Source organism: Meleagris gallopavo, chromosome 4, assembly GCF_905368555.1.
Source record: "Meleagris gallopavo chromosome 4, MGAL_WU_HG_1.1, whole genome shotgun sequence".
NCBI lineage: Eukaryota > Metazoa > Chordata > Aves > Galliformes > Phasianidae > Meleagris > Meleagris gallopavo.
In genome coordinates this window covers 17,271,916-17,295,844 of record NC_139407.1, presented here as the reverse complement: position 1 = coordinate 17,295,844, position 23,929 = coordinate 17,271,916, and the positions used below count along the sequence as shown (strand labels likewise).

At 41.5% G+C, this 23,929-nt stretch overlaps 1 protein-coding gene across 1 annotated transcript; it reads right to left on the bottom strand.

The window, feature by feature from the left end:
• Positions 1 to 1,836: 1,836 nt before the first annotated feature.
• Positions 1,837 to 18,670, bottom strand: LOC100303707 (melanopsin). The gene is made up of 10 exons (XM_031553073.2): positions 18,566 to 18,670; positions 18,235 to 18,377; positions 16,573 to 16,706; positions 15,078 to 15,281; positions 14,492 to 14,663; positions 13,290 to 13,445; positions 12,367 to 12,474; positions 10,252 to 10,426; positions 7,812 to 7,961; positions 1,837 to 4,518 (listed from the first exon to the last, which is right to left on the bottom strand). Exons 1-10 carry the CDS (start codon positions 18,566 to 18,568, stop codon positions 4,129 to 4,131), a joined length of 1,635 nt encoding a protein of 544 aa, XP_031408933.2. The 5' UTR covers positions 18,569 to 18,670; the 3' UTR covers positions 1,837 to 4,128.
• Between the last annotated feature and the right edge of the window lie 5,259 nt (positions 18,671 to 23,929).

The following is a 23,929-nucleotide window of genomic DNA, read 5'->3' as shown; positions in this document are numbered from 1 at the left end:
TAGCTGGAATAAAGCCAGACGATCCACGATGGTTCTTATTTAGAGAAACGCTAGGAGAATAGCCCTGATAAAATGGAGACATTTTATCACAGACGCAGACACACATCTGTATTAAACAGAAAACCACAATTGGAGTGGGCAATACGATTTATCGTCTCCTGTTACCGTTATTTAACTGACAGTAACACCTTTGCAACCATTTCTTATTCGTATGCACACAGCTCGGCGTTCTTCCACGAGCCTTGTATTTTGAGCACTGCAGCCTCGATTTTCAGGTTGACGTCATTCAAATGAAGAGGAAGGCTGAGAACCGAAACGGCTGCTGCAGCCACCCCCTCTCGTCCCCTGCTGCAGTGGTGGCGCTGCAGAGAATAAAGGGACTCTACACCACTTATGGTTTAGGCAGGAAAATCGGCTATTTTAGATGGTTTGCAGCTGTTGTGTGCCACCAGCAGGCCACAAAGTGTCTATAAAACAACACGTGGGGTATGCGGAAGGGCACGGTGTTGTGACTGTCCTTTTCTATCCTATTCTAAGCTGTTAAGTAATGTGACCGTTGATACCGATCACCAACTTGTGTAGTTTCGGATTGAAAATCAGCAGCTAAAATGATGCGACTGTTCTCCCTAGCCCCTCGGCTACGTCTGCTCTCTCAGCTCATGAAAATGGTGGTCAGTTAGTGTCACTTAAATACGTGTCCATTCCAGGTGTGCAGCCAGAACATTATTGTATGGATTGGGCCTGCGAATGAGGTGCAAAGCAAGAAATGATTGCAAACTTGTGCTGAGATGACACAGGATTGGCAGCTGCAACGCAGATGCTTCCATCTTGTTTAACCTCATCTTGCGTGGCACTTGCCGAATTGAGGCACCGTTTTTGTCTATTCTCCAGTATGAAAGAAGCCCACACTCCAAATGCTGCATGAAAGTGCACCCAGCTTTCCAGATCGCCACCAGCTTTTCATGTATTTATTCAAAGAAAAAATAACAAAAACTTACAGACTAGGTAGAAGTATAAATGAAAAAGAAAATATGATTTAAGACACTAACATCGAGGGTGTTTCACCCCACAGTTTGCGTGGCACACGTCACCTTAGAGCATTGGCTTTCTCAGACAGCAGTGTGGAAGGGCTTGCTTGGTCAGCGTTGCCTTCTGAAGAGATGGATATTTGGGAAATTAATGAGCTTTCTTGACTCAAGTAATACGGATCGTGTTCGTGCCAACTCAAGGCAGCAAGACTCATTATGTTTCAAAAAAGTAATTTTTTTCCTTAGTCAAAACGTTTATTTAACCATAAAACAATCATCGTTCACTGATTTATAGTAAAAGAAAATGTTTACATTTGTAGTCTGAACTATCCGTTACTTGTGAAAATTGGAGCACATGCTATTACTGTGTCACACAAAGAATTAGCAGAAGCAAGCAATGGCTGGCTTAGCGTCATCGAGATTTGCTGCAAAGATCAGAGGCTGCTGTCAGAGTTCTAATGTATTGATTTTGGTCGTTTTTTTCCCCAAGTTTCTTTGCCAGATATCTGACACTGCATTTGAAGCCATTTTGTTTCAAAACTTGCTGAGCAACTTCAGATTTTCCCAAGTCAGTGAGCTCTAATTTTACATGCCCAAACTGCCAAGCTAAGGATGTAATTAGACAAGTTCTTGGTTGTACGGGAGTAGCGTAAGTGAGTTGAAAAGAGCTGCTCGTATAAATGAAGTTAAAGATGCACGTTATTATTCACTGGAACGTGGTACGGGCTTCTAAAGCTACGGGCTATCTTTTTTGTTCCTCCTCCTTATGCCTCACATTAATCATTAAATAAGAAAAAGAAACAATGAATACGACTTCTAAGAATTTTTTATTCCATTTGAGTGAACCAACACACGCCTTTGTGAAATGAGAAGCAGCAGTTAATACCGAACATTATTATGTGCCATCTAGTCTAACGTGGCAACAGAGAAGCACGCGAGATTCTTCTGTATTGCTTTCACTACTTTAAGATTGATTTACACTGCGACGTTTCTGAAATAAATATGTTTGATATTGCATATAATTTTAGGTTTTATCACTCTACTGCTATCTCATTTGACATTCTGGTCTACAGCAGTTAAAGAACACTGTAATACTGACATTAGCTGCAGAAGCAATAGTAAAAATTGTAAATGACACTCGAGGTATAGAAATTAAATGCACACATCTCGAGCCCATTAGTTTACTGAAATACATGGTTGGCATCAGCACACGTGCAAGAGATCACTGGCACGTCATCTTGCAGTCCAAGCAAAACCCTGGTTACAGAGGAATTTGTTCACTGTTGCTTTAGAGCTTACGTTCTTCATCCCGTTGGAAATCGCAGCAGTGTTCCGCTTACAGTCCTACCAGTACAGTTATGCGAACACGAGAGTGCAAAATCTTTTCAGAGGCCTATTTTTGTATCTTGGAACACTGAATGCCCTTGTTATTGTTATTTAGAGTTAATTACAACAGCAAAAGTCAGGTATAAGACTTGGAAGGCCTGCAAGTATGTTCGCTTTCTAGCATCTGGCTTACGAAGAAGGGAGTCACCGCCGAAGATATTAAATGCAAGAAGTTAGGTCACCGGCTACGTAGTTACATAGGAAAAACAGGTGATCGTGAACCAGAGAGGACAGAACCAGCAGAAAATAATCAGAGATGGCAGAACTCTACGTTGGGCCAAGGATGAAGCCTCCCCTGTTTTTCAGGAACGGAGTCTTTAGTGAACATTCTGTTACACTCTGTGGCTCAAACCGCACGCTAGGATAGCAGGCCGGCTTCAGAAGCTGCAGGTGGGCAGATCCCACGCCAATCACCGTGCCGTGCTGCCTGCTAACCGAGCTGGTCCTCAGCGTAGGAATTTTCTTTAGAAGTATTGAGCTGATTGCAGGTGGTTCTGTCCTGATGCTCGGTTCTGGAGGAAAACCCGAGGTGCCCGAGGAACTTCTGCTTTCTCCCAAGATATCCTGATGCTTTGTAAAGAACAGCGTAGCTCAATTTGTCTACATTTGAGGTTCAGAAACAAAAAGGGAGGGAGTGGAGAACATCTTTTAATAAGGGAAAATCAATAACTAAGGAAAGAATGTATTTAAGTATAAAAGGCGAGGAGGATCTTGCAAGTCTGAGCTGTTACATAAAAAAGACAAAACAAACAATAACCACCATTAAAAGTGCATCTGCAGGTCCTGTAGCAAACGATACAGTTTTCTGAAGCTATCTTCCAGGGTGATGTCTTACCCCCAGGAGGCCTTTTGGAATGTGACCTGCAGAAGACATCCATCTGTGAAGTTCGAGAAGAACTTCTTCTCTGCTGAAGAAATAAGTGACACACAGCAGCTAAGGCTTCATTCTCGTGAATGAATTATCAAGCCAGCTGTGGATGTTCATCCTTTTAATCACAGATTCGTTAGGGTTCACACACATTTTAGTCCACAATGAAAATCTCAACGTGCTCTAGCTGCTTCCAGAGGTGAAATTATGTTTTGGCATATAGCACCTTGCATTTTGACATTCAGATGATTACACTAATGCTGAGGGAAAATCCAAAATTTTCTTACTGAAGTTTATAAGCAACTGATCTCCTCCCAGCTACGTGATCTGTCCATGTAATTATGTTTATATTTATATGCTTATATAATAAATTTGATTAAACGATAGTTTGATCATCTAGCCATATTACCTTTGGGGCTGGTGGAAAGCTGTGGTCTCGTAGTGCTTACCATCACCTCCAGAAGAGAGCTGCCAAAACAGGAATGCGGTTTCACACGCAGGTAGCAGAAACATTCAGCAGCTACCGCTGTTTCAGTTCAGTTGTTTTTCCTCCTGCTGGTACCTGTGGTTGCAGATCAAGGTTCATGGCCCCCCACGAAGCAGGCAGCCAACTCGACTGATGCCACTTGATGCTGCTGCCAGATCCTCCGATGCTGGATCTGAATGAAATCTTTATTCTATGCCTGAACTAATCTGGACAAAGATAAATACGAAAGCTGCCTAGTGGCTACCGTATAAACATACAAAACGCCTGATGATCTAACGTACGCGGGTTCAGTTATTTGGTATAACTAAGGGGAGAAGATGCCCAGAAAATAATTGCCAGAAAGTTTCCTTTAGATGCACTTATGATAGAAATTTCTCAACAGCTTCGAGGAACTCTGTAGACGAGCTAAGCCCTTCCAAATCCAGCAAATTGTTCTTTTTGTCACGGAAGTGGAATAATTCAGTCTCTTCCTCTTCAGGTTCCTCTTGAAATAGGTTTGTCTCTGAGGTAGGAATAATAACGATTCGAGGGACTGCATTGGTAATGATAGACTCCAAGCCTCCATTATTATGACTTTCTTGAGTTTCCATCTGTGAGGTATCTGAGCCTGCTTCTCTGCTGATGCTGCCGCTGTTCAAACCGGCAGGCAGAGAGGCGGCTCGGAGGGAGCTGGTCACGAGCGCTACAGGAGAGCTGAGGAAGGCTGACGGCCCCAGAGCCTTCTCCAGGCAGCTGGATGACAGCGAAACCTAGAGCAGAGGGAAAAGCTTCAGTGTCACTGCAAATCAGTACTTGGAATATTCAGTGCCACCTAGTCGCTGCATCAGACACTCATCATATTTTCTAAATGGTTGAATCACTGACTAGAAAGGAAGAAAATCACAATGCGTTATCATCTACAGCTTGGAAAGCAGAATGTTAAATGAAGCAAAAGATGTGATCAAACACCGGCAGAAACCAAAAAGAAAAGAAGACCCCAGTCCCCCTTTATCTCTCTTCAGCCAGCACACTGCCGCTATTGCCAGTCATTTTGCATAGTATATTGCACTGCAATCTGATCGGGCATAGAAAAAAACAAAAACCAAAAAAAAAAAAAAACAAACCAGAAGATGCATCTGTTTTCTCTCAATTTTTGTGGTTTTGCAAGGAAAAAAAGAATCAGCCTTTTCAGTGTGTGTTTCTCTGTCAAGCTGGATGTAAATTTAAATACTGACACATACTGCTGCACAACGTTCTACTCTACGCGCACTAATCCTTTGCAAATCTCTACCGATAATGATTTCTTTCACTGCTACACCTTCCCCAGTGCAGGGAATAACAACGTGCTAAAAAAAAAAAAGTGGTTTAAGTAAACCTGGAAGAGAAGAAATGCCTTTGGTTTCAAATCAAGACTGTGCAACAATGAAAGAATACTATAAAATCCCTCACGTCTGCTGTTTTTAACTGCTTGTGGCTTAAGGGGCGTGACCGCACTTCCAGGTTTTCCTCTAGAGAGGACTTTGCTAGTTGGGCACTGGGATGACCAGTGTGGGCTTGGTTGCAACCTCTGCTGGCTTACGGAGTGGCAAGGAGTGAAAAGAGAAGAACAGATCTTGGCACTTGTTCATCTGAGTGACATCCCTCGCTGCCCTACGCTGCCTTGCTGGTGGTGGTCATACTGGTGCCTGAAGACACACAGCTTTCTCCACAGCTGAGGCACTTGTTCATGACGGTGTTTAAAACATAACCAAACAACATGCGTACGTTTCTTTTAGCCCTGCTGTGAGATGACTTCTCCGAGCAGGTGTCAGCCACCTATCTTCTGTCACAGACATTTCCAGAGGGCGCACCCGCAGGAGGTCAGAGCTGACAGCTATCATTTCACACTGACTAGTTCCCTTGGTACACACACCGGGTGCACAGAGCACACTTGGCAACTCTCCTTTGAAACCGAGTGCTCAAATCTACCCTGTACTTAGAGCAAATGCCTGCGTCTCAGTGCTTGCAAAAAGGCCTCCTCACAGCCATGTTAGGTTTCCCGGTGTCAGTTGATGTGATGTCTGCTACCATTCTAATTGCAATTAGCTGTGGGGCTAGATTGTATCTTTGTGACAGAAAAGGATCCCGTGTGTTTGTGTGTTTCTATGCTTTGGGAGGCCCCAGACCTGGAACAGCGAATAGCGTTTTACTTTCACTTGAGGGATGTTTTTTCTTTTTTGTGGTTTTGTTTTGTTGTTGTTTTTTGGTAACTCAACTGCAAACGCGCATTAAAGAATGACGTCAGTCCACAAAGAGTTTAGAGTTACATTAATTTCTTAGGTGCTGATAAGATGGTCTTATTAAAGAAAAAGTTTAAGATGCTTGCCATAAAACACGCTTCTTGTTTTCCGTGTTTTCTCTGTGCCTTCAGCAGAACTGGGCTGCCGATGGAGGGCAAGAGTGGTATGCAGGACTTCTGAGTCCGTGTCGCTTGCCACCACAACTGAAGCCAAGGCCTAGTAACAATCCTTTCACAGCAAGAAGCTATCCTGTGGCAGGACAAAAAACTGGACACTCCTCCATCCTAAAGTCAGTTTAGGTCACTGTTGCCAAAAACAAGTAATTAGGAGCCACGGTGTAGATGCTCCATGAGACTTGGGTTTGGTCTCTTCAGTAATTATTATCCACAGAGAATAAAAGACGTGCTGAGGCTGCGGTAATTCATTCTATCCCTTCACTTGCAAAGAGTGAGACCTGAAAGCTCTACCTCACCCTGTCTCAGCCATAGAAAAATTTTAACAGACCAGAGAGAGGGAGAGGAAGTGAAAAGGGTCAGCAGAATGAGGTTGCTCCTGCTGTCGGGATAGCAGGACAAGTTTTCACAAAGATGTCAGTAGTGCAGAGCAGAAGCACATGTCTTTCATAGGATCAGGGCTTCGCTTAACGTAACAGTTCTGCCACTCCTCTCTGAGAATGAAAAATGATATGAGGTGCCTGTGCCTTTGCAACAGCACCCTCCCTGCTGCACTTCCTACATCGCCGTTCTCAATCAATGCTACTCACAACAACCGCAGGGAAGGACTGAGGTTTCCCAGGACTTGATCTTAAGGAGACACAGGAAGGAAGACAGGGCAGATGCATGCAGGAACCATGCCATCAGACGGTTGGAAATTTCCAGAATAGGTCCTGCTTTAAGCTATGCTGTCTCTGCCGCACCGATCTCTACACCAGAGCTGCTCCATGAAAAAGCAGGTGTCACCACGACCAGTTGTTGGCAGTGTACTGCATCCCCTAATTCTTTCTCGTTGAAAATACAGCGCTGATGTACGCTCCATACAAATATTCATCTTGAAACCGGTTGTACAGCAGTGGCAGAAGCTATCAGGTGACCTACTGCTCTCGTCCTTAGCAGTTCCACAGAGAATGGAGAGGGAGCTCCTCACAGCATAGACCTCAGCGGTTTGGGTAAGTTGTATAATGCATCCACAGAAGATGCTCTGGGTACTCACCATCTCCTCTTTCAGTGAGGGAAGGGTGGCATCTGCCAGACTCTCCCACCCTTAGGGAGAAATGGGAGTTTCTTTCTCGTCTTCCTCCTCAACAAAAATAAAACATTTCAATGTACGCTATAAAAAACGAAAAAAGGTGGCTTCTATCATGTCAAACTCTGTTTTGGAGGCCTTATATTTTCACGAAAAGACGCTTTCACGACGCGATCACGAGGGTCAGGATAGGAGAAGCCAGAGCTGGGGCGGATGAACATGCAAAGAGACAAAGAAGTCAACTTCTTACACAACCCTACTGAATCCTCTTTAAAGCAGCTTCAGAGCTGTGAGCTGCTCTTGGCTTTCCAAAACCAGGCAACAGATTGGTGAAAAAAAATAAAACATTACTAGCATTCTCTTTAGTTAAAATAAATGAATAATGGCAAGGATGGAGAGGACATCAGAATCCGCGTAAATATAGCCTGCAGATGAAACAAATGGACATGGAGAATAAATTATTATTTCTCAGATGACACGCTGTAGCAAGCTTAGCTACTGCAATGGAGATTTCCCCAGCAAAGACTACTTTTTTTCCTTACCTTTCCTTCGGTTTCTTCACTGCAGCTATAGGTCTCCGGGAGCAGGTCTCTCTTCTCCTGTCTCAGACTTGCTGAGAAGGAATGACTTCGGCGAGGCTGCAGTTTCGCATGAGCTGGCTCTACTGGGTCAAGCTCTACATCACTCCAATTCTAATAAAAAACAGTGACATATTTCAGAAATTTACGCTTTTTCTCAAATTTTAAATTCTCAAACTTAAGCGGAAGCCTTACACTTTACACTTAGAGAAAACTGCAGTCACTCTAACGCAGGTCTCACATGCAGAGCTCTCATGAGGAGAGATTTGATTTTTGATTTTCTCGCTTACCCTGGACCTCTTTCCTGAATTAAACAAACAAACAAACAAACTTTGAAAACAGATTAAATCATCTTTCATCATTTCAATAGTAAGTTATTCACCCTTCTTTTATCTCATTGCTTGTACTATGATTATAATTGCTTAGCTGGTATCTAAAGATGGGTTCACATTATCTAAACAAATGCAATCAATGTGTTTAACGTGCCTTATGGCATGCCGTGGGACCCTCAGCTGGTCCAGAACCGTGGATGCACACACGTCTTTTGTGTATGTCCCAGCTGGATGCCACCAAGGATTTCGCCAGTTCCACAGGCCTGGTTCTTCTCCAAAACATCATTAGTGTTTGTTAGGGGCCCTGAGTGTGCTCTGCATAAATTTTCCAAAAACCGCAACTGCAGTGGAGCAGAACAATGATTCTGTAGTCAGGCTGTTCCATTCATAGGCTTGGGCCATCAATCATACCTAACTTTGTGGTGCCTTCTTGATTGTGTCACTGTGATGAGACCAGTCTACTATCTTCCACACCAGCTTTTAGATAGGGATAGACAGATGGGTGTCCACACAAGTAGGAAGCTGGTGCATAATTCCACAGCATTACCTTGTTCACACATACAGATATTGTTGCCTCTAATATATTGTCTTTCTGCACAAACATATGCACCGCACACAGCAAAGCCGTGGTGGGAATAGCTGCAGATTTTACGGTACTGATAGTGTCATTCCTGCCTGTCAATACACTATTGGAGCATTCCAAAATTTCACTCTGTGCTGTTGTCACGTGCTGGTTGTTGAGCTTAGCTTGTATTTCAGCAGCTGCTCTTTCAGGTGTAAACCATATAGCTGCACTGATTTGTCACCATAGGAACAATTACATTTGGCTGCGCCAGCTTGGCACGGAACAGCCCTGCTCATAATTAACGGCAACTGTTTTGTTTGAGATCTTTAAGCAAAAGCTGTGCGAACGGCTGAAGACTCTTATCTACATCATCCCATCTCTTTAAATATAACAAACACACACAAACCAAGCAGTGATCAAAAGCAAAAAAAAAAAAAAAAACAAATCAGGACATGTGTGACCAGTGGCCTGAGCCTGTAAACCAACAGGTGCTCAGAACGTTATCACGTTAAGAGAAGTATGCTGTCCTTGGTGGTTTCCTGGTGGTCCTAGGTTCATTTCCAAATCAAGAATGCCGGCCTTCACCACATCATCCGACACTGTTACGATTTCTTTAAACTGTAGCATCATGGTCTGACTCTCAGTGGCAGCTTGACAGCCCCTTGGAAGCAGCAGCAGCTCCCAGGATGCAGCAGATAAATAGATTCTTCCTCCTCACTCAGACAGCTACCATTTGGCTCAGAAGAAGAGCCAGGAGCTTGCTGCTCAGCCCATCGTGTACTGTGTACATGCGTACCTTTGTAGAAGCTTACTAGCCTCTTGTGAGACCTGCTTCCCATTTAATTCTGTTTGATCAGAAAAGTGATAAAGGTCTCGCAATGAGATTCTTTTCTCCTGAATTGTAACTTTCATGCCATGTTACCTGTTTTTCTGTCCCGTGGCTTTTTCCTGCAAAATACCTACATGCTGTAGGTAGCTATACTCAGCTAGTCCACCAACCTTATCAAGACTTAAGGTACAATGCTTGCAGAACACTGCACCTGGTTCCAGGTGCAGAAGGCTTTCAGTCCTCATGGTGAAAAAAACCACAAACCTAAAAGTTTACTACAGAAAGTGGACTTCCTGCAAAACAATATAAGTTAGAAATCTTTGTCGGGGGGATGATTTTCCTGCTCTCCATCTCCCAGAAACACCTGATTACAAGGCAACCAATTGATGACTTGGAGGTGCCTGACAATTGCTCTTTTTAATTAGCCCTGAGCTCAAACATCCATGCTACAAGTAAGTATGGATGAATTGCCCAGATAGGCCAGCTTCAATGTTTGTTCTGATCAAAATTCGTCATGCTTGAATTCCCACAAAAGTTTTGGAGAAATTACCTCACATATCCAAAGGAATTTAGTTAGAAAAATCTTCTTTTCCGTTCTTTAATTTTAATAGTAATTTACTCTGGGACTTGGAGAGATATTATACTCACTTTGCTTGGTGGAAACAAGAAAAAACTTACAGCTTCTCCGGTGGAAACTGATGAAACACAAGCGTTCTTGGTCCTTCCAGCAAGAGACTGGTGGCTGGAGAGAGAGGTCCTGAACGATGATTCATTTATGGACCCCCTCAGGAGATCATTCTTCGATACTCGTATTAGGAACCTCAAGCAGGGAACAGCGTTGTGGATGGTTTTCCTGAAGGAAAACGGGTGAAGAGAAAGACAAACTACGTAACAATATACTTATGAATGGATTTGAAAAATCAAGCAATGACAGCACTCAATCACACATGGAAATAATGCGGTAAAGTTAGTGGAAAGTACTCAACTGAAAGTCCAAAAGGAAAATAGCAGTTGGTTTCAGGGCCTTATATCAAAACACTCGTGGAAGAGCTGCACAGATGACTAGTAAGAACTGAAAATAGCTTGGAAAACACCATTGCTTCCAATTTATTTGAAAGATTAGCTCAGAAAACTTTCAAGCTACCTTATGCAAAAGTCTGTATGCTAAAGCAGATGAGAAGTGAAAAGGGGAGCTCTGAATAGAAGAACCTAGGGGTCCTGGTGGCCAGCAGTGTGCTCTTATGGCCAAAAAGACCGATGCTAACCTAGGATGCATTAAAACGAGCCTGGTCAGCAGCAGGTCAAGGGAGATTAACATCAAGGAGGCCCAGAGACAGAACAAGGGACAAAGAGGAAATCTTGTGAAATTCTTTACTGTGGGGGTATCAGACGTTGTTCTCTGTCTGTATCACGGTAACTCCCATAAACTCCCGTCAGAAGTCAACACCCCATTCTGCTTCACTCACACACAGTGAAGAAGGATGACCAAGGCTCCAAATAGCAAAAACCTGTAACCATTGTTTATTCAGCAAACAATGACTAGAGTAAAGGTTACACAGCTACATTCCTCCCAGCCTTGCATAAAGCAGAGGGGCCACAGATTTCCCTATACAATGCCAGCTGACCAAACTTCTCACTACTTCCAAGGAGATGCAGGGCGATGCCAGCCAGAGTGCTGCATTTGGTGCAACACCTCTACAGTGCCACCTGATCCATCGTATCAGACCAGGAGATGAAGCTAATACAGAACATATCTGAATAAGTTAAGAAGATAGGCATATGGAAAATAACAGATGCATAGGACATGTATCAATGGGAAACGTATAACATATCGGCTCTACACTGAGGCACAAGACAAATCTTTGTTCTGGAAAACATTTTACCAGCGGAGTTGTTAACAAAGTCTTTTCTGTTATAAAGCAGCTTGCTTGATTCATCACAAGGGAGGCAACATCACTCCTTTTTCTGACTGAATGACACCCAAGTCTATAAAACATCTCCACAGTATCTGCATAAACATTTCTGTTGCTGATATGCCTTGAAATTTAAGTTAGGAAGTAGGAGAAAAAAAAGGGGGGTATTTTGAGAGAGTCTCTGAAATTCTGTTCTGGCAAGAGCCTTTTTCTTAATACAGCCTTATATGGATAAAAGTCAATGCCGGCAGGAAAAAGACGAACTGAAGCACTTCACTATATGGTACCTGTTCTGAAAACACACGCCTGTAAAATTAGTGTGAGGAATCACTGAATGCAATATCTTTTTGATCAGAAAAATAATACCAGGCTCGGAATGCGTCGGCCATCCATGCGTTTCTTCTCACTACACTTCTGCATGACATTGAATAGTAGTCCTTCTCTTATTCTAAGCTGAAATATCAGACAACTTTCGAAAACTAAGATAGACTCAGTTGTCTTGGAGAATTGAAATGTCTTAGTTACGACAGTAGGTATTTTCAAACAAACACTTCTGGACTTATTTCCATCAGCCCTGTAAAAAGATTTGCAAACACACCTTCATTTGTCGGACATCCCAAACAACAGACTCTCTGCTCCCCTGCTCCGCAATCCGTTTCAGGCAATGTACAGACGACCCACCCTGCCACCTAGTGGCATTCCTGCCTTTATCACCACCTTCCTCCCAAAATTAATCACTGCCTTTTGCAGAAGATATGCTTCGAAGGAAGTGCAGGAAAATCTAGTGACATGCTGAATAACAGTTCTTGTTCATTCGTTTTTAAAAACACTTTTTTTTTTTTCCTGTAGAGTTGTACACATACCTATATGCTTACTGTACCTGTATCTCGGGTGAATTATTGCATATATGATGGGGTTGTAGATTGCAGAGGCTTTAGCAATAACAGCTGGCACAGATTTGGAATACGGCGTCAGAGTGTTTCCTCGACTATAAAAAAAGGAAAAATCATTACACAGACCTATGCCATTAATATTAAGCCACTGAAATGTGTTCTTTTTAACTGTTTTTGTTTCGAGGTCTCATGATAAGAAACGCTGCTGAAGAGTTAGATTTGTTCAAACGCACTCTTTGCTCAGATGAAAGGCTTGTTATTGACAGTGGTTTCATTTATTTGGAAAGAATGACAGACATGCAAATATAATCAATTCTCTATTTGAGGCTGATCAAGAACACTGCTGGCTCACGTTCAGATGAGTGTTGACCAGCACCCCCCAGGACTGTTTCTTCTACAGAGTCTTCCAGCCACTCTGCCCCAAGCCGGTAGTGGTGCCTGGCATTGTTGGGGCCAAAGTGCAGGACCTGGCTCTTGGTCCCGTTGAACTTCACCCACTGGCCTCAGCCCAGCAATCCAGCTTGCCCAGACCCCTCTGTATGCTCTTCCTATCCTCAGGCAGATCGACACTTCCAACTTCGTGTCATCTGCAAACTTACTGAGAGTGCAAACTCAATGCCTTCATCCAGATCATCAATAAAGATATTGAACAGGACCGGCCCCGATACCAACCCCTGGGAAACTAACTTATGGCTCTAAAAGACATGGTGCAGTGATGGGACTCTGTAGGACATGTTGATGGATGGACTTGAAGATCTTGGAAGGTCTTTTCCAACCTAGATGATTGTACAATTCAGTGAAGGGCACAGCATCACCACTAATTACCAATCATTTAAAACCCCTCCAAAAGACAACGCTAATCCTATTTATATTTCAGTATAAATACTCTTTGGATTATGTTTTCGCTTACCCTGCCCAGGCAATCAAAGTGACACAAGCGTATGGAGACCAGGATAAGACATACACAATGATGACCACAAATGCAATTTTTGCCAGTTTCCATTCATTCTTCATGGACTGAGAGAGGAAGGATTTGCGGCTGCAGGACCCAAGCTTTTGGACATCTCTATTACGGGAAAAAAAGATACAAATACACAAAGTAAGAGAACGAAGGAGCGAAGCACAATGTCTTTAGAACATTCTCAGTGGCGTACAATAACAAAGCAGACTTCATTTTTCCTGCTTTCATTCTTCTTTTGTCCTCTGATAGCTCCAAATCTAGAAGATAATTAATGTTGTACAATATTCCCAGACATTTTGCTCAGGCTCAGTCTGACTGTGGGACCGAAGCAGAGGGACCATTGGGACTACAGAACAGGACTGCCGTGTCTTCACCCTGACATACAGAGGGTGAAGAATTGGGTATCCCCTGCCCTTCATTGTTCTCAGAGATGGAGCAAGCAAAAGCACAGCTTTAAGCAAAAATCCAATGAACACGTTAAGGGAAACAACTGGACAAAATGAAATGCCTTTGTAGATCTATTACCCTGCTGAATTTTCACTTCAGCTCTACAAAAATAGACTAAAACTCTTGGAGGGAAAAAAAAAAACCAAAAAACAACACCACAACAACAACACCAAAACAACAAAGGTACCCTAATAAGCACAGCCAGATTTTATGTTTGTGGTTTACTTGCTTGAACCATGAGGTTTTGAGGATACTTGCTTTAAATAAAGCTGTCAAAAAATACAAGGACTCTTATGTTTACAGAGCAGCTCACAGGCAGATGATGATCCCATTATTACACACTATTTATTGTCTCTCAGAGCCAAAAATCTTTCTGTAATACACAAGCATCCCTTTCCTCATATTGCAAATCTGAAAGAAAAAATCGAAACTATCAAATTATCTGAAGTATTATTAATTACCGCACTTTGGGCTAAGATTAGAACAAACTGAGACTACTTTGTCTACTACTCCAAAATGCAAACAATCCTTCCCAGTTTTCACATTGACAGAAATATTTCTCCAGTTACAGCAGTTAAGGACCAGACACTTTATTTCTGATTTCAATGGAGATTAATTTTAGATTAATCTGCAGATAAGGATTGTGAGAAAACGTTCTAATTCAAGAAAAAACTAGTTTCACATATTTCAGTTACACTGCTTACCTGCCAGTACTTCTTATGGCCAAGAACATAAATAAATAGCAGTGGAGTATTATTAGCAGTGGAATAAAAAATACGCAGCAGCATAAAATCATGGTGTAACTCCTGTTTGCAGGGGAGTAGGTTACATAGTCCCACGTACAGGATATCATCAAGCCCTCAGGCACGTAGGAACCTATGAAACACATGGAATATGTTATTTGCACATATGACCAAAACTTGTATAGTTACTAATCTAACAACAGAGTGACTAAAACAAACGCCACGCTGCATGAATAGCCTTTGAGAGATGCGTTGGCTGTATTATACGCAAGTGCACACATGGAGAGGAGGTCCTGATTGCTGACTATCATATGCACCTAACGCCCAATCTGCAATTTAATCACCTTGAACACAACCCAGGGCAAAAAAAACAACCCAGGGTATTGCAGGGTGATAGACATAGATAATATCATATGACAATAAACCATCAGGTAGTAGCTATGCATCCGTTCAGAAATTTCCCTAATCATCATTTTTTCATATTCTGAACAAGGCAGAAGTAGACTGCACGGAGAGTGCTGGAAGAAAGAGTGAGCAGACAACATACTCCACCCAAGGAGTGGGGCCACGCTCCATCCCAGCGAGTACAGCCACACAGCAGCAATAATCTGCATGGTGCGCTTCTTGGAGGTCCACTGGATGGAGCGCAGGGGCTTGGTGATCACCAAGTAGCGGTCAACAGAAATAGCCAACAGAGTCATCATCGAGGTTATTCCAAAGAGCGCCCCACAGAAAGCGTACAAGTCACAACCTGAAGCAGAAAATGGCTATGTCAGGGTTTTGTTTTTTGCTTTTTTCTTGAAATGTATTTGTTTTCTCTCACAGCCTGATCTTATAAATTCCTACACACAGCTTTAATCTTTGCGTCTCATCTTTAAATCAAACAAAAAATCAGAAATCTAGCCCAGGGCTTTTCTCCCATTAGAATAATGGGATTATTCTTAGCCTTGCAGTTGCATCATTAAATGTTCATTGGTAAAAACACACATATAAGTAAAATATAAAGAAGCGTATGTATTAGCAAGTCCTACTCTCCACCGTGGACTGTAGCTGGAAACATTATGTCAATGGAAAACTGCCTCAAAGAAAATCCAATCTAATGAAGGTTACATTTTCCTGGACTGTTGCCCAATATATTGATCTCAACAGGCGACAGTGGATATCTGTATACTAATGACAAGTGGATACCGCAAAAAACGTTGCAGCCTAGGATACCATTGGCCTTCCATTCTGCAAGTGCACGCTGCAAGCTTTTAGTCCATCAGAACTTAGCAGTTCCGGTTCTTTGAACAGAGTTCTTCTTCACAGGGCAATTCTCAGTGAGTTCTTCTCCCAGTCTGAACATGTGCTGGAATTGACCCAACCCAAGTGCAATACTTTGTTCTTGGCCTCGTTGAACCTCATTAGGTTCCCAGATGCGCTCCTCGAGCCTGTCTATTGCATCAATTGCACCACTCAGCTTAGTGCTGTAAGCAAACTTGTCGAGGGTGCACTTGATCTCTATGTCTATGTCATTAAAAAAGGCGCTGAAGACCAGCAGTCCCAAGATGAACCCCTGGAGGACACCAATCATAACTGGCCTCCAGCTGGATGTGAAGCTCTTGGTCACAGCTTGCAACCGTACAGTCAGTTCTTTGTCCACTGTACAGTCCTTCCAAATCCCTACATTTCCATAATTAAATGTGCGATCCTCGAAACACATTAATTGATACCAATGTACTTTTCTAAATATTAACTCCTCCTCAAACTAATAAAAACATTTATAATTAAAAGAAAACTTTCCTATCCGTCTTCAGCCACGACATTTGCCCTCAGAAACTACACGGCCATCATTACAGGTTGTTGTTGACTCCTTTCTTTGTAACCCGACGTGGAGAGATAGATTATTACACAAAATGTGTCATCACATGGATAGATCACGTCAAAAACCTGGGCTGTAACTCCAGAGGATGCTCTCTCCATTGCGTAAGCCAATATTATTAGCACTAAAATGTGTTAAAGACAGTAGAGCTAGCGAAAGATAAATTAGTCTCAGAAAGTACCTATATCTCCAAGGATCCACTCTCTGTGCAAGCTGTTGACAAAGCATATGGGGGCCTGAGAAGCTGACATCAAGAAGTCACTCACAGCCAAGTTCATTATAAAGAAGTTCTGGGGTGTCCTCAACTTCTTGTTGCTTAAGAACAGATGAGAAATGCATCACTTGAAATAGGCAAAATGAACAAATAGCCACCTTGATTGTTTTATTTACTAGCATAAACAGCCTCCAGGTGGCAATGAGCAGTTATTCTCATTTAGTCAATTGCCAACCATCAATCAATTACCATAGCAAAAAATGCATTGTTTCAAAATGATGACTGACAAAGGCAGGGGGGGATAAAAGAAATCCTTTCTCTTCTAACAGAGGAAGAATTCCATCTATCCTTAAACCGTGATTTTGTTCTAGAGAAGAGAATCTGCCTCTTTCCTTGGTTCCCTGTATAAGCACCAACAAGCGTGTGCCACACAGGGCAAGATTAGTCTCTGATGTTGAAGAACGTGCTTCGGGTACCCTGTAGTTTTGATCCCTTAGGAGTCCTTCAGCTGGTATTTGAGATTGCCCTTATCCCTAGCTAAGGGGAATACAAACACTGTTAACTCTCTTCCACTTTGCGTTATCTGTTTGAAATGCTTCTTTCTGCTGATTAAAAAGTACAATAAATTAACTCATGAATTCATCTTTCCTCTACCTTACAGCTGGTACTTCTGATGGATATGCTGAGAAGATGTAATGCTGAACTGCTTGTCCCTCAGAGTGAAACACTGTTTTGATTGTGCAGCTAAATGAAAAACTTTGATACCTAGAGTTTGAATTCAGGAAGGCAGAATACAAGAGGAGCTGACTACTCATTTTCTTCTAGATAAAGGCAGCAAACAGGCTTTTATAAATAACGTTGTTCTTGACAACTGCATGGAGCAATTCTAAATGGCTTGAAATAAATTTTCAGAGAACTTCATTCAGTCTATCAATTGAGGCCTCTCTGATGTGCTTCCACTATAACAGTATTTGTATCTAACGTGAATGCCTTTCTTCATATTAATAAATAGCGAGCAAAAAAGATTTGGAATTTCCAGCATCATAACATGGAGTAGAATGCAGCTTTTCTTTTTTTTTTTTTGTGAGATTTTTGCGTACTCTAGATGCAGTCGCTTCAACCATCTATTACACTGTCAGAATCCCAGAAAGCATACAAGCTGACAGAAATCCTATGATCTGCCTGAAGCGGGGAACACACTGATGGCATGAGCTCATTAGGGTAGCGCATTGCTCCATAGTTCTTCCAAGATAATCTGGGCTGATGGGAACCTCATCCTTGGCTATTATCAGCAAAATCTACAAAGGGAGCGAAGGAGTTTGCAACTGAGGGGCTGATGTTTCTATTATCAAAATTATTAAACATTTCCTTAAATTTTAATTAGAATTATTACTAAGCCAAGGTTCTATGTGTTTTTTTTTTTTATCACATTTTCTTAGAATCCCCAAAACACAAGGAATTTACACAGGAGTACATTGGTGATGTGCATGGATGTATATGAGGTGTATACATCTGATATCAACAGCTTTTTCTTGAAGTTCTAACCCAAGAAGAAATCCATGCATAATATCTTCACAGAGATGCATACAAACTACAAGGCAAGCTGAGAAAGGAGAGAAATCTGGGTACCTGTAAAATGCATAGAGAACTAGGAGGTTTCCTATGATGCCGATGGAACCAATAACAAGAACGCACGTCCCTATCGTGTAAAGAACGTGGTCTGGGATCTCTGACTTGGTCACAGCGTGTGGCTGAGTGCCCGCGTTCAAATCCTAGATGGAAAACAAAGGAAAGTAGGACTGAGAACATTCAGTACACATATTCCTGGAAACACTCGCTTAGCATGTTGAACACACAGACACTTCTGAGCTGTTATCAAATTAAAAAAAAGTTTCCCTCAGGTATCCTTCATTACATTTTTTACCCCTAGAGGAAGCACACAAATAAACAACAGACTTACCATAATGTAAACACTGGGAAATCGTCATGGGAAAGGCAGGAGATCGGAGGAACAACAGTGGCAATAGCAATACCTGTGCAAGTACAAATGAATTAGGTAGTCTTGACAACTCTTTTGTTGTTCTTTAACACCAACACGTGAAGGAAAAAAAAAAAAAACAAACACCACTAACAGCCTATGTATTTTTTGAAACAAATTCAGACGAACCACTGGCTAAATGATGTAGCAGAACTGCCTACAGCAAATTCACTCCGCTCTTATCAGCATCATTGATGAGCAGATGCTGAATCATTAGCCTGGTGGCAACTCTTATTTACCACGGCACGTAAATAACCTTCAAGAAGATAAATACTGCCCATCTAACTATATTGAAGGGGCCACTTAGAAATGATTATAGCACCTTTTTCCCTGCAGTTGCTGGCTCCTAGTTCCTAAAATTTCTCACACTGCTTTTTCTTCTTTCTGCTACTTCCTCACTTACCTATGAGGTGCACATATAACAATTTCTTCCTTGCATAACAACACTTTTCTAGCCATAGGCATTACCATGATAACTGTGTGATGCTACTGATGTGCTCCTGGGGGCACCCTGCTTCCAGTAATAAAGAGCGAAATGCATAGCACATCTTGAACATCCATAAAATAGTGATTCTGGTGCAGAAACAGTGGGAACGAAGCCTGTGAGACTAAAACAGCATCTTAAACAGTACAAAAACTATGGCTTCAAAGCTGAAAGCAGAATTCAAGATCTCTGAGCGGTCTGTTAGATTCTACCCATAAAAGGACAGCCTCCTCCTAAGTGGCACTGCACCAAAGATAGCATTCGCGTAGGAGAAGAAAGTAATAAAAGGGATCATCTTCTGATTCTGACTGCAGTGATAGGTCTTAGCCATTCCCCACGGTCAAGCAGCAAGAAAAATGGTTTCTCTGTGTTGCATTCACTCTTAAAATGAGCTGCGAGACCTAGCAGCTTTAGGAAAGGTGGTTCAGTGGAAAAACGTAATCGTGGCTGCTTGATGACACCAAGAGCAATTGGGTCCACGCTTTCATAGCCAAGTAGCCCGGACCATTTCAGGGCCGTGGTACACAAATATCTATGAGAAACTCCACTCTTCTTCCCTCAAACCTCATCTCCTTAACAATGCGTGCGCAGAATCAGAACCCTCCCTTATTCATGACAGTGCACACCAAAGAGGCTATATCGTGTGAGAAAGCATGACTCCTCTTTTTTCTTCCTTTTCTTGTTATCTATTAATGATGCTCAGGTATTACCCCTATGCAGAAGGGCATGATACAGAACGATATGCTTCAGAGCAAGTAGGACTTGCCTGCCGTACATATTAAGCTTTACTTTGTCATACTGGGTACCCATTGATACAGGAACTCTGAGAAATATCCAAAGGGAGCCCTCCTTTTCTTTCTGCCGAAGAGATTCAACTTGGACGTTTTGGCCCCATTTATTTCATTATTATGATGAGCTCTGTCAAAAGCTGAAAAGCATCAATATTTGTAACCTCTGCTAATAGTTTGTAAACTCTTGATGGCAGGACAAAACGTGAACTACTGAAGCTTACAGACTAGAATCTGGAAGGCAGTAAATACTGGGGGTTGCTCACAATCTGAGATCTCAGTAAGCCTCAAGGGGAGGCACTGTTTAGATAAACATAAGCTTTGGAGAAGTTAGCTTGCCTACAAAGAAGTCTCTACAGTGCCACAACTGCTAACTATTTTGTTTTGTTTTGTTCTTTTTAAATAGTTTCTTAACCTCAGTGATAACAACATTGAGATCGGAATGAGAAGATGGCTACTAATTCAATCTGTCAGTGCTGCCCTGATGTAGCAGCACAAGGCATGCATCCAGCTGTACGGCAAGATGAAAAGGGAAAACCATTTATAACAATGGAATACAAATCTAACAAGATAAATGTGCCGACACATATGCACGTGTACTTTTTTTCATCGCGCCAGTGAAAATCCCCTAAATGATGAGGCAAAAATGATACAAAGGATTCCAAAGCTAATCGCATATTTCACTGATTTGGCATAATTCCACAAAATAAAAAGTTAAGAATAACAATTTAAACACATGTAAGTCTGCAAATTTAAACTCTGCTTTGTTTAACAAACATTCTTATTCTAATACAGATCCTTTCTCAATACAGGATAAATCAAAAGGAGGAAAACAAAAGCATCATCGAGGCTTTAGGATATCCGTAGAAGCTTTTTCTCTTTTCCCACAACAAATCTCTGACATATTTGTTAATTTTGATTAATAAGCTATATAATTCCCATGTAAATATTTACTATATGAGGATTAGGACTAGAAATACATTTTAAAAACAAAAAAATTGAGGCCCTGGTCGCGTGCTCTAATGAGAAACTGATTTTGTTATTACAACTCCGTATGTTTTTCTTCTGATAATTTGAATTTCTTGTGAAAAATAAGAATGAAGTTAAACTACAACAGAATTTTTCAAATTTCTCCCACTCCAATCCCAAGAAAAACAATGTAACTATTAAATTTTTTTCCAGATGACTCAGTAACCAGAATAGCAACTAAGCACAATAGGTCACATTCAGTACAATCATCATTGTGGTCTTATCAAGTTTAGTTTATATTAGCCTCTTTTCGCAGGAAAATGGTACAAGGTCTGTTTTAATTTAGTCTGTATATTTTCATTTTATGAACAGTGAACTTAGATCTCCCGAGCATGCAGTTGAGAAGCCTGCAAAATTACAAAGCTTAAAGACGTGGTGCAAGAAGTTCTCCTCCGCTTCAGCTTTTCACATTGCTGTGAACATGCAAGGCTGCTCTTGACTCAGCACAACTAGTCTCATAAATTGTATTTAACGGAAACTCTGTATTGGTCACGTGAAGTGGGATGAATAGCCTGTTTTGCATAAGCCAATCCGGCTCATTCTCTGTAGCGACACGATTTGAGAGATAAATAAAGGAACACTTGATATTTTGCTCAGCCAACATGTTGACTCTTTAATGGGTGATACAAGTTTTCAAGAGCTCATGAAAAATGAATAGGTGAAAGCATTTTACTCCTAGGTTGGCTTTGCTTTCTCCTTTTGATAACTTGAGAAGAAACATAAGGGCTGCAAAAAAGACACAATTTCCTGAATGTAGATTTTAGAGACAATTTCCATAGCCATCTGATTGTCGCACTCAGAAGCAGAAATGCAAACAAACAGTCTGAAAAATGCCAGTACTTGCATCAGGGACAGCTTCTGGCACTCTTGACCTCTCTGTGCTGACTTTCTTTGGCTTGTTCTAAGTCAATTTTACAATCACTTGCATTTTGATCGTACAAAATTTTGGACCTGACAACTCGCATCAGTCACAATGAGGTCGTACCCTTATGTGAGATGAGACTATGACATCAAAAAGCTGTCACCTCTATAGCTGCTTGGAGGGCTTTCTTGGAAGGGCAACTAACAGCTCTGCAAGCAAATGAAAGATAAAAAATTAACAGCTGACCCTCAAGTAGCTGGCAAAAGAAAAAGGCGTCAGATATAAAAATAAAATTGGTCTCTTTTACCAAAAATAAAAATGGAAGACTTAACAGATGGGGAATTTTATTTTATGAGAGATATTTAAATTTGATTTTTAGTGATTAAATAATGTCTAAGTAATTAGAGCCATCTGTTTCTGCTTGCCAGCTGGTGAGATAAACAAAGATTGCAATCCAGAAGGCAAAAAAATGATTAAAATGGAAAGGGGAATGCAGGTCTCAATCAACAGGTAAGAAATAACTGATCGAATCCAGAAATGGTGATGTGATCTGCATTACACGGATACAAGAGTATCCAAAGCCTTTTTTATGCTCTGATCTTGATCGCTGAAGCAAGCTCATCTTGTGGAGACGATTTACATTGAAATGAGCTTAAGTAAAGGCTCGCTTACATAGAGGATTAATGTGAACTAGCAAGAGAGTGAATTAACAGCATAGCAGCTTCTCTGTGCTCACACAGTACACAGGTTCCTACAGAAGACTTGAATTTTACTAAACAAAAAGTCCTTACATCTATACAATCAGAGATTGAAAACTTAAAGGAAAACAACAAATAATATTCAGGCGTGATAGGACAGGAGCAATCAACACATTAGCCTGCATTTCCTGTAGAGACACCTCATTCAATCGAGGGAGCCACCAGGTAACAGTTGCCAGGTTGCTAATAATTCACTGAGGGTTACTGGAAGATGTCTCGTTAAGAAGTATCATCTGGTTTGAAAAGACAACAAAATGTGGGGCTTAATGAATATCTTGTATGCATGAAATCTTGAAAAAACAAGTAGAAAGACAGTTGCTATGTGGTAACAATAGCTGAGCAAGTAATGGTCAGATATTTCATGAATAATAAGCAATTATGGAAAATACTGTAAGTTATTTCAGGTATTAAAAAAATAAAAGCAAAACAACTTCGCTTGTTTTGGTTGACTGTACTATAAATGCAGAGTAAGTAGAAATTAACTTGACGTGCAGAGAGTCAGATCAGTGATCATCCACAAATGGAAAAGTTAGTTTTCCTATCAGTCTCCAGGTGACACTCTTCTTCCACAGTTCATTCCAATCAGTTCATATCAGAACTCCAGCACGGATTTACAGTGCAGATTGAAAGGATAGCTTAGTAAGCTAAACTGTGAACGTGATGCAGCTCATCCAAAGGCAACAGACAAGGAGAGGAACTGCCAGAGCTCCTCACAACAGGTCAGCTATCAGACGCAGTTGAGCATTGCAGGCCAGATATAGGCTAGCGTTCATCCAGATAGATACCCTGAGTTTACACGGTGCTTGACTTGCAGACCGATACAGAAGTCATAGCCATACAGTGCAAAACAAAGGTGATGCAAAGGAGGTGGAGAAAGGCAAAGAAGGGGGCAGAAAATCTGGGGAGAAGAGAAAGAAGGAACAACTGCAGTCTGAGTATTTTTGTTGAAGATAGATGTTGCAACTGGGTACGCAACTATCCATCAAGATTTGTTTGAATGTCCAAGGAGAATTTTTTTTCTAAAAATCCTGTGTCAGCTCACTTGTGGTATAAGGGGGAGAAGAAGAAAAAAAAAGAAAAAAGAAAAAAAAAGCATATTTGAAAACTTGTGGGGAAAAAGAAAAAAAAAAAAAAAGACTGAGCTTTTTTGCCGCAGGAGAATTTATGTCTGACTAATGCCATTGTAAAATGTATTTCTGGGCTGTTACTGAACTGGACAGACAGCTGAGAAAAAACATTTCTTACTTGACTCCAAGGCTCATTTGGGAAAATTCTGTGCTGTGTCATCAGAATAATTCAGTGCAGAAGTGCCAGCCTGGGTCGAGATGAAAATGACCAAAGGCATGTTTGTGTGCCTCAAATATT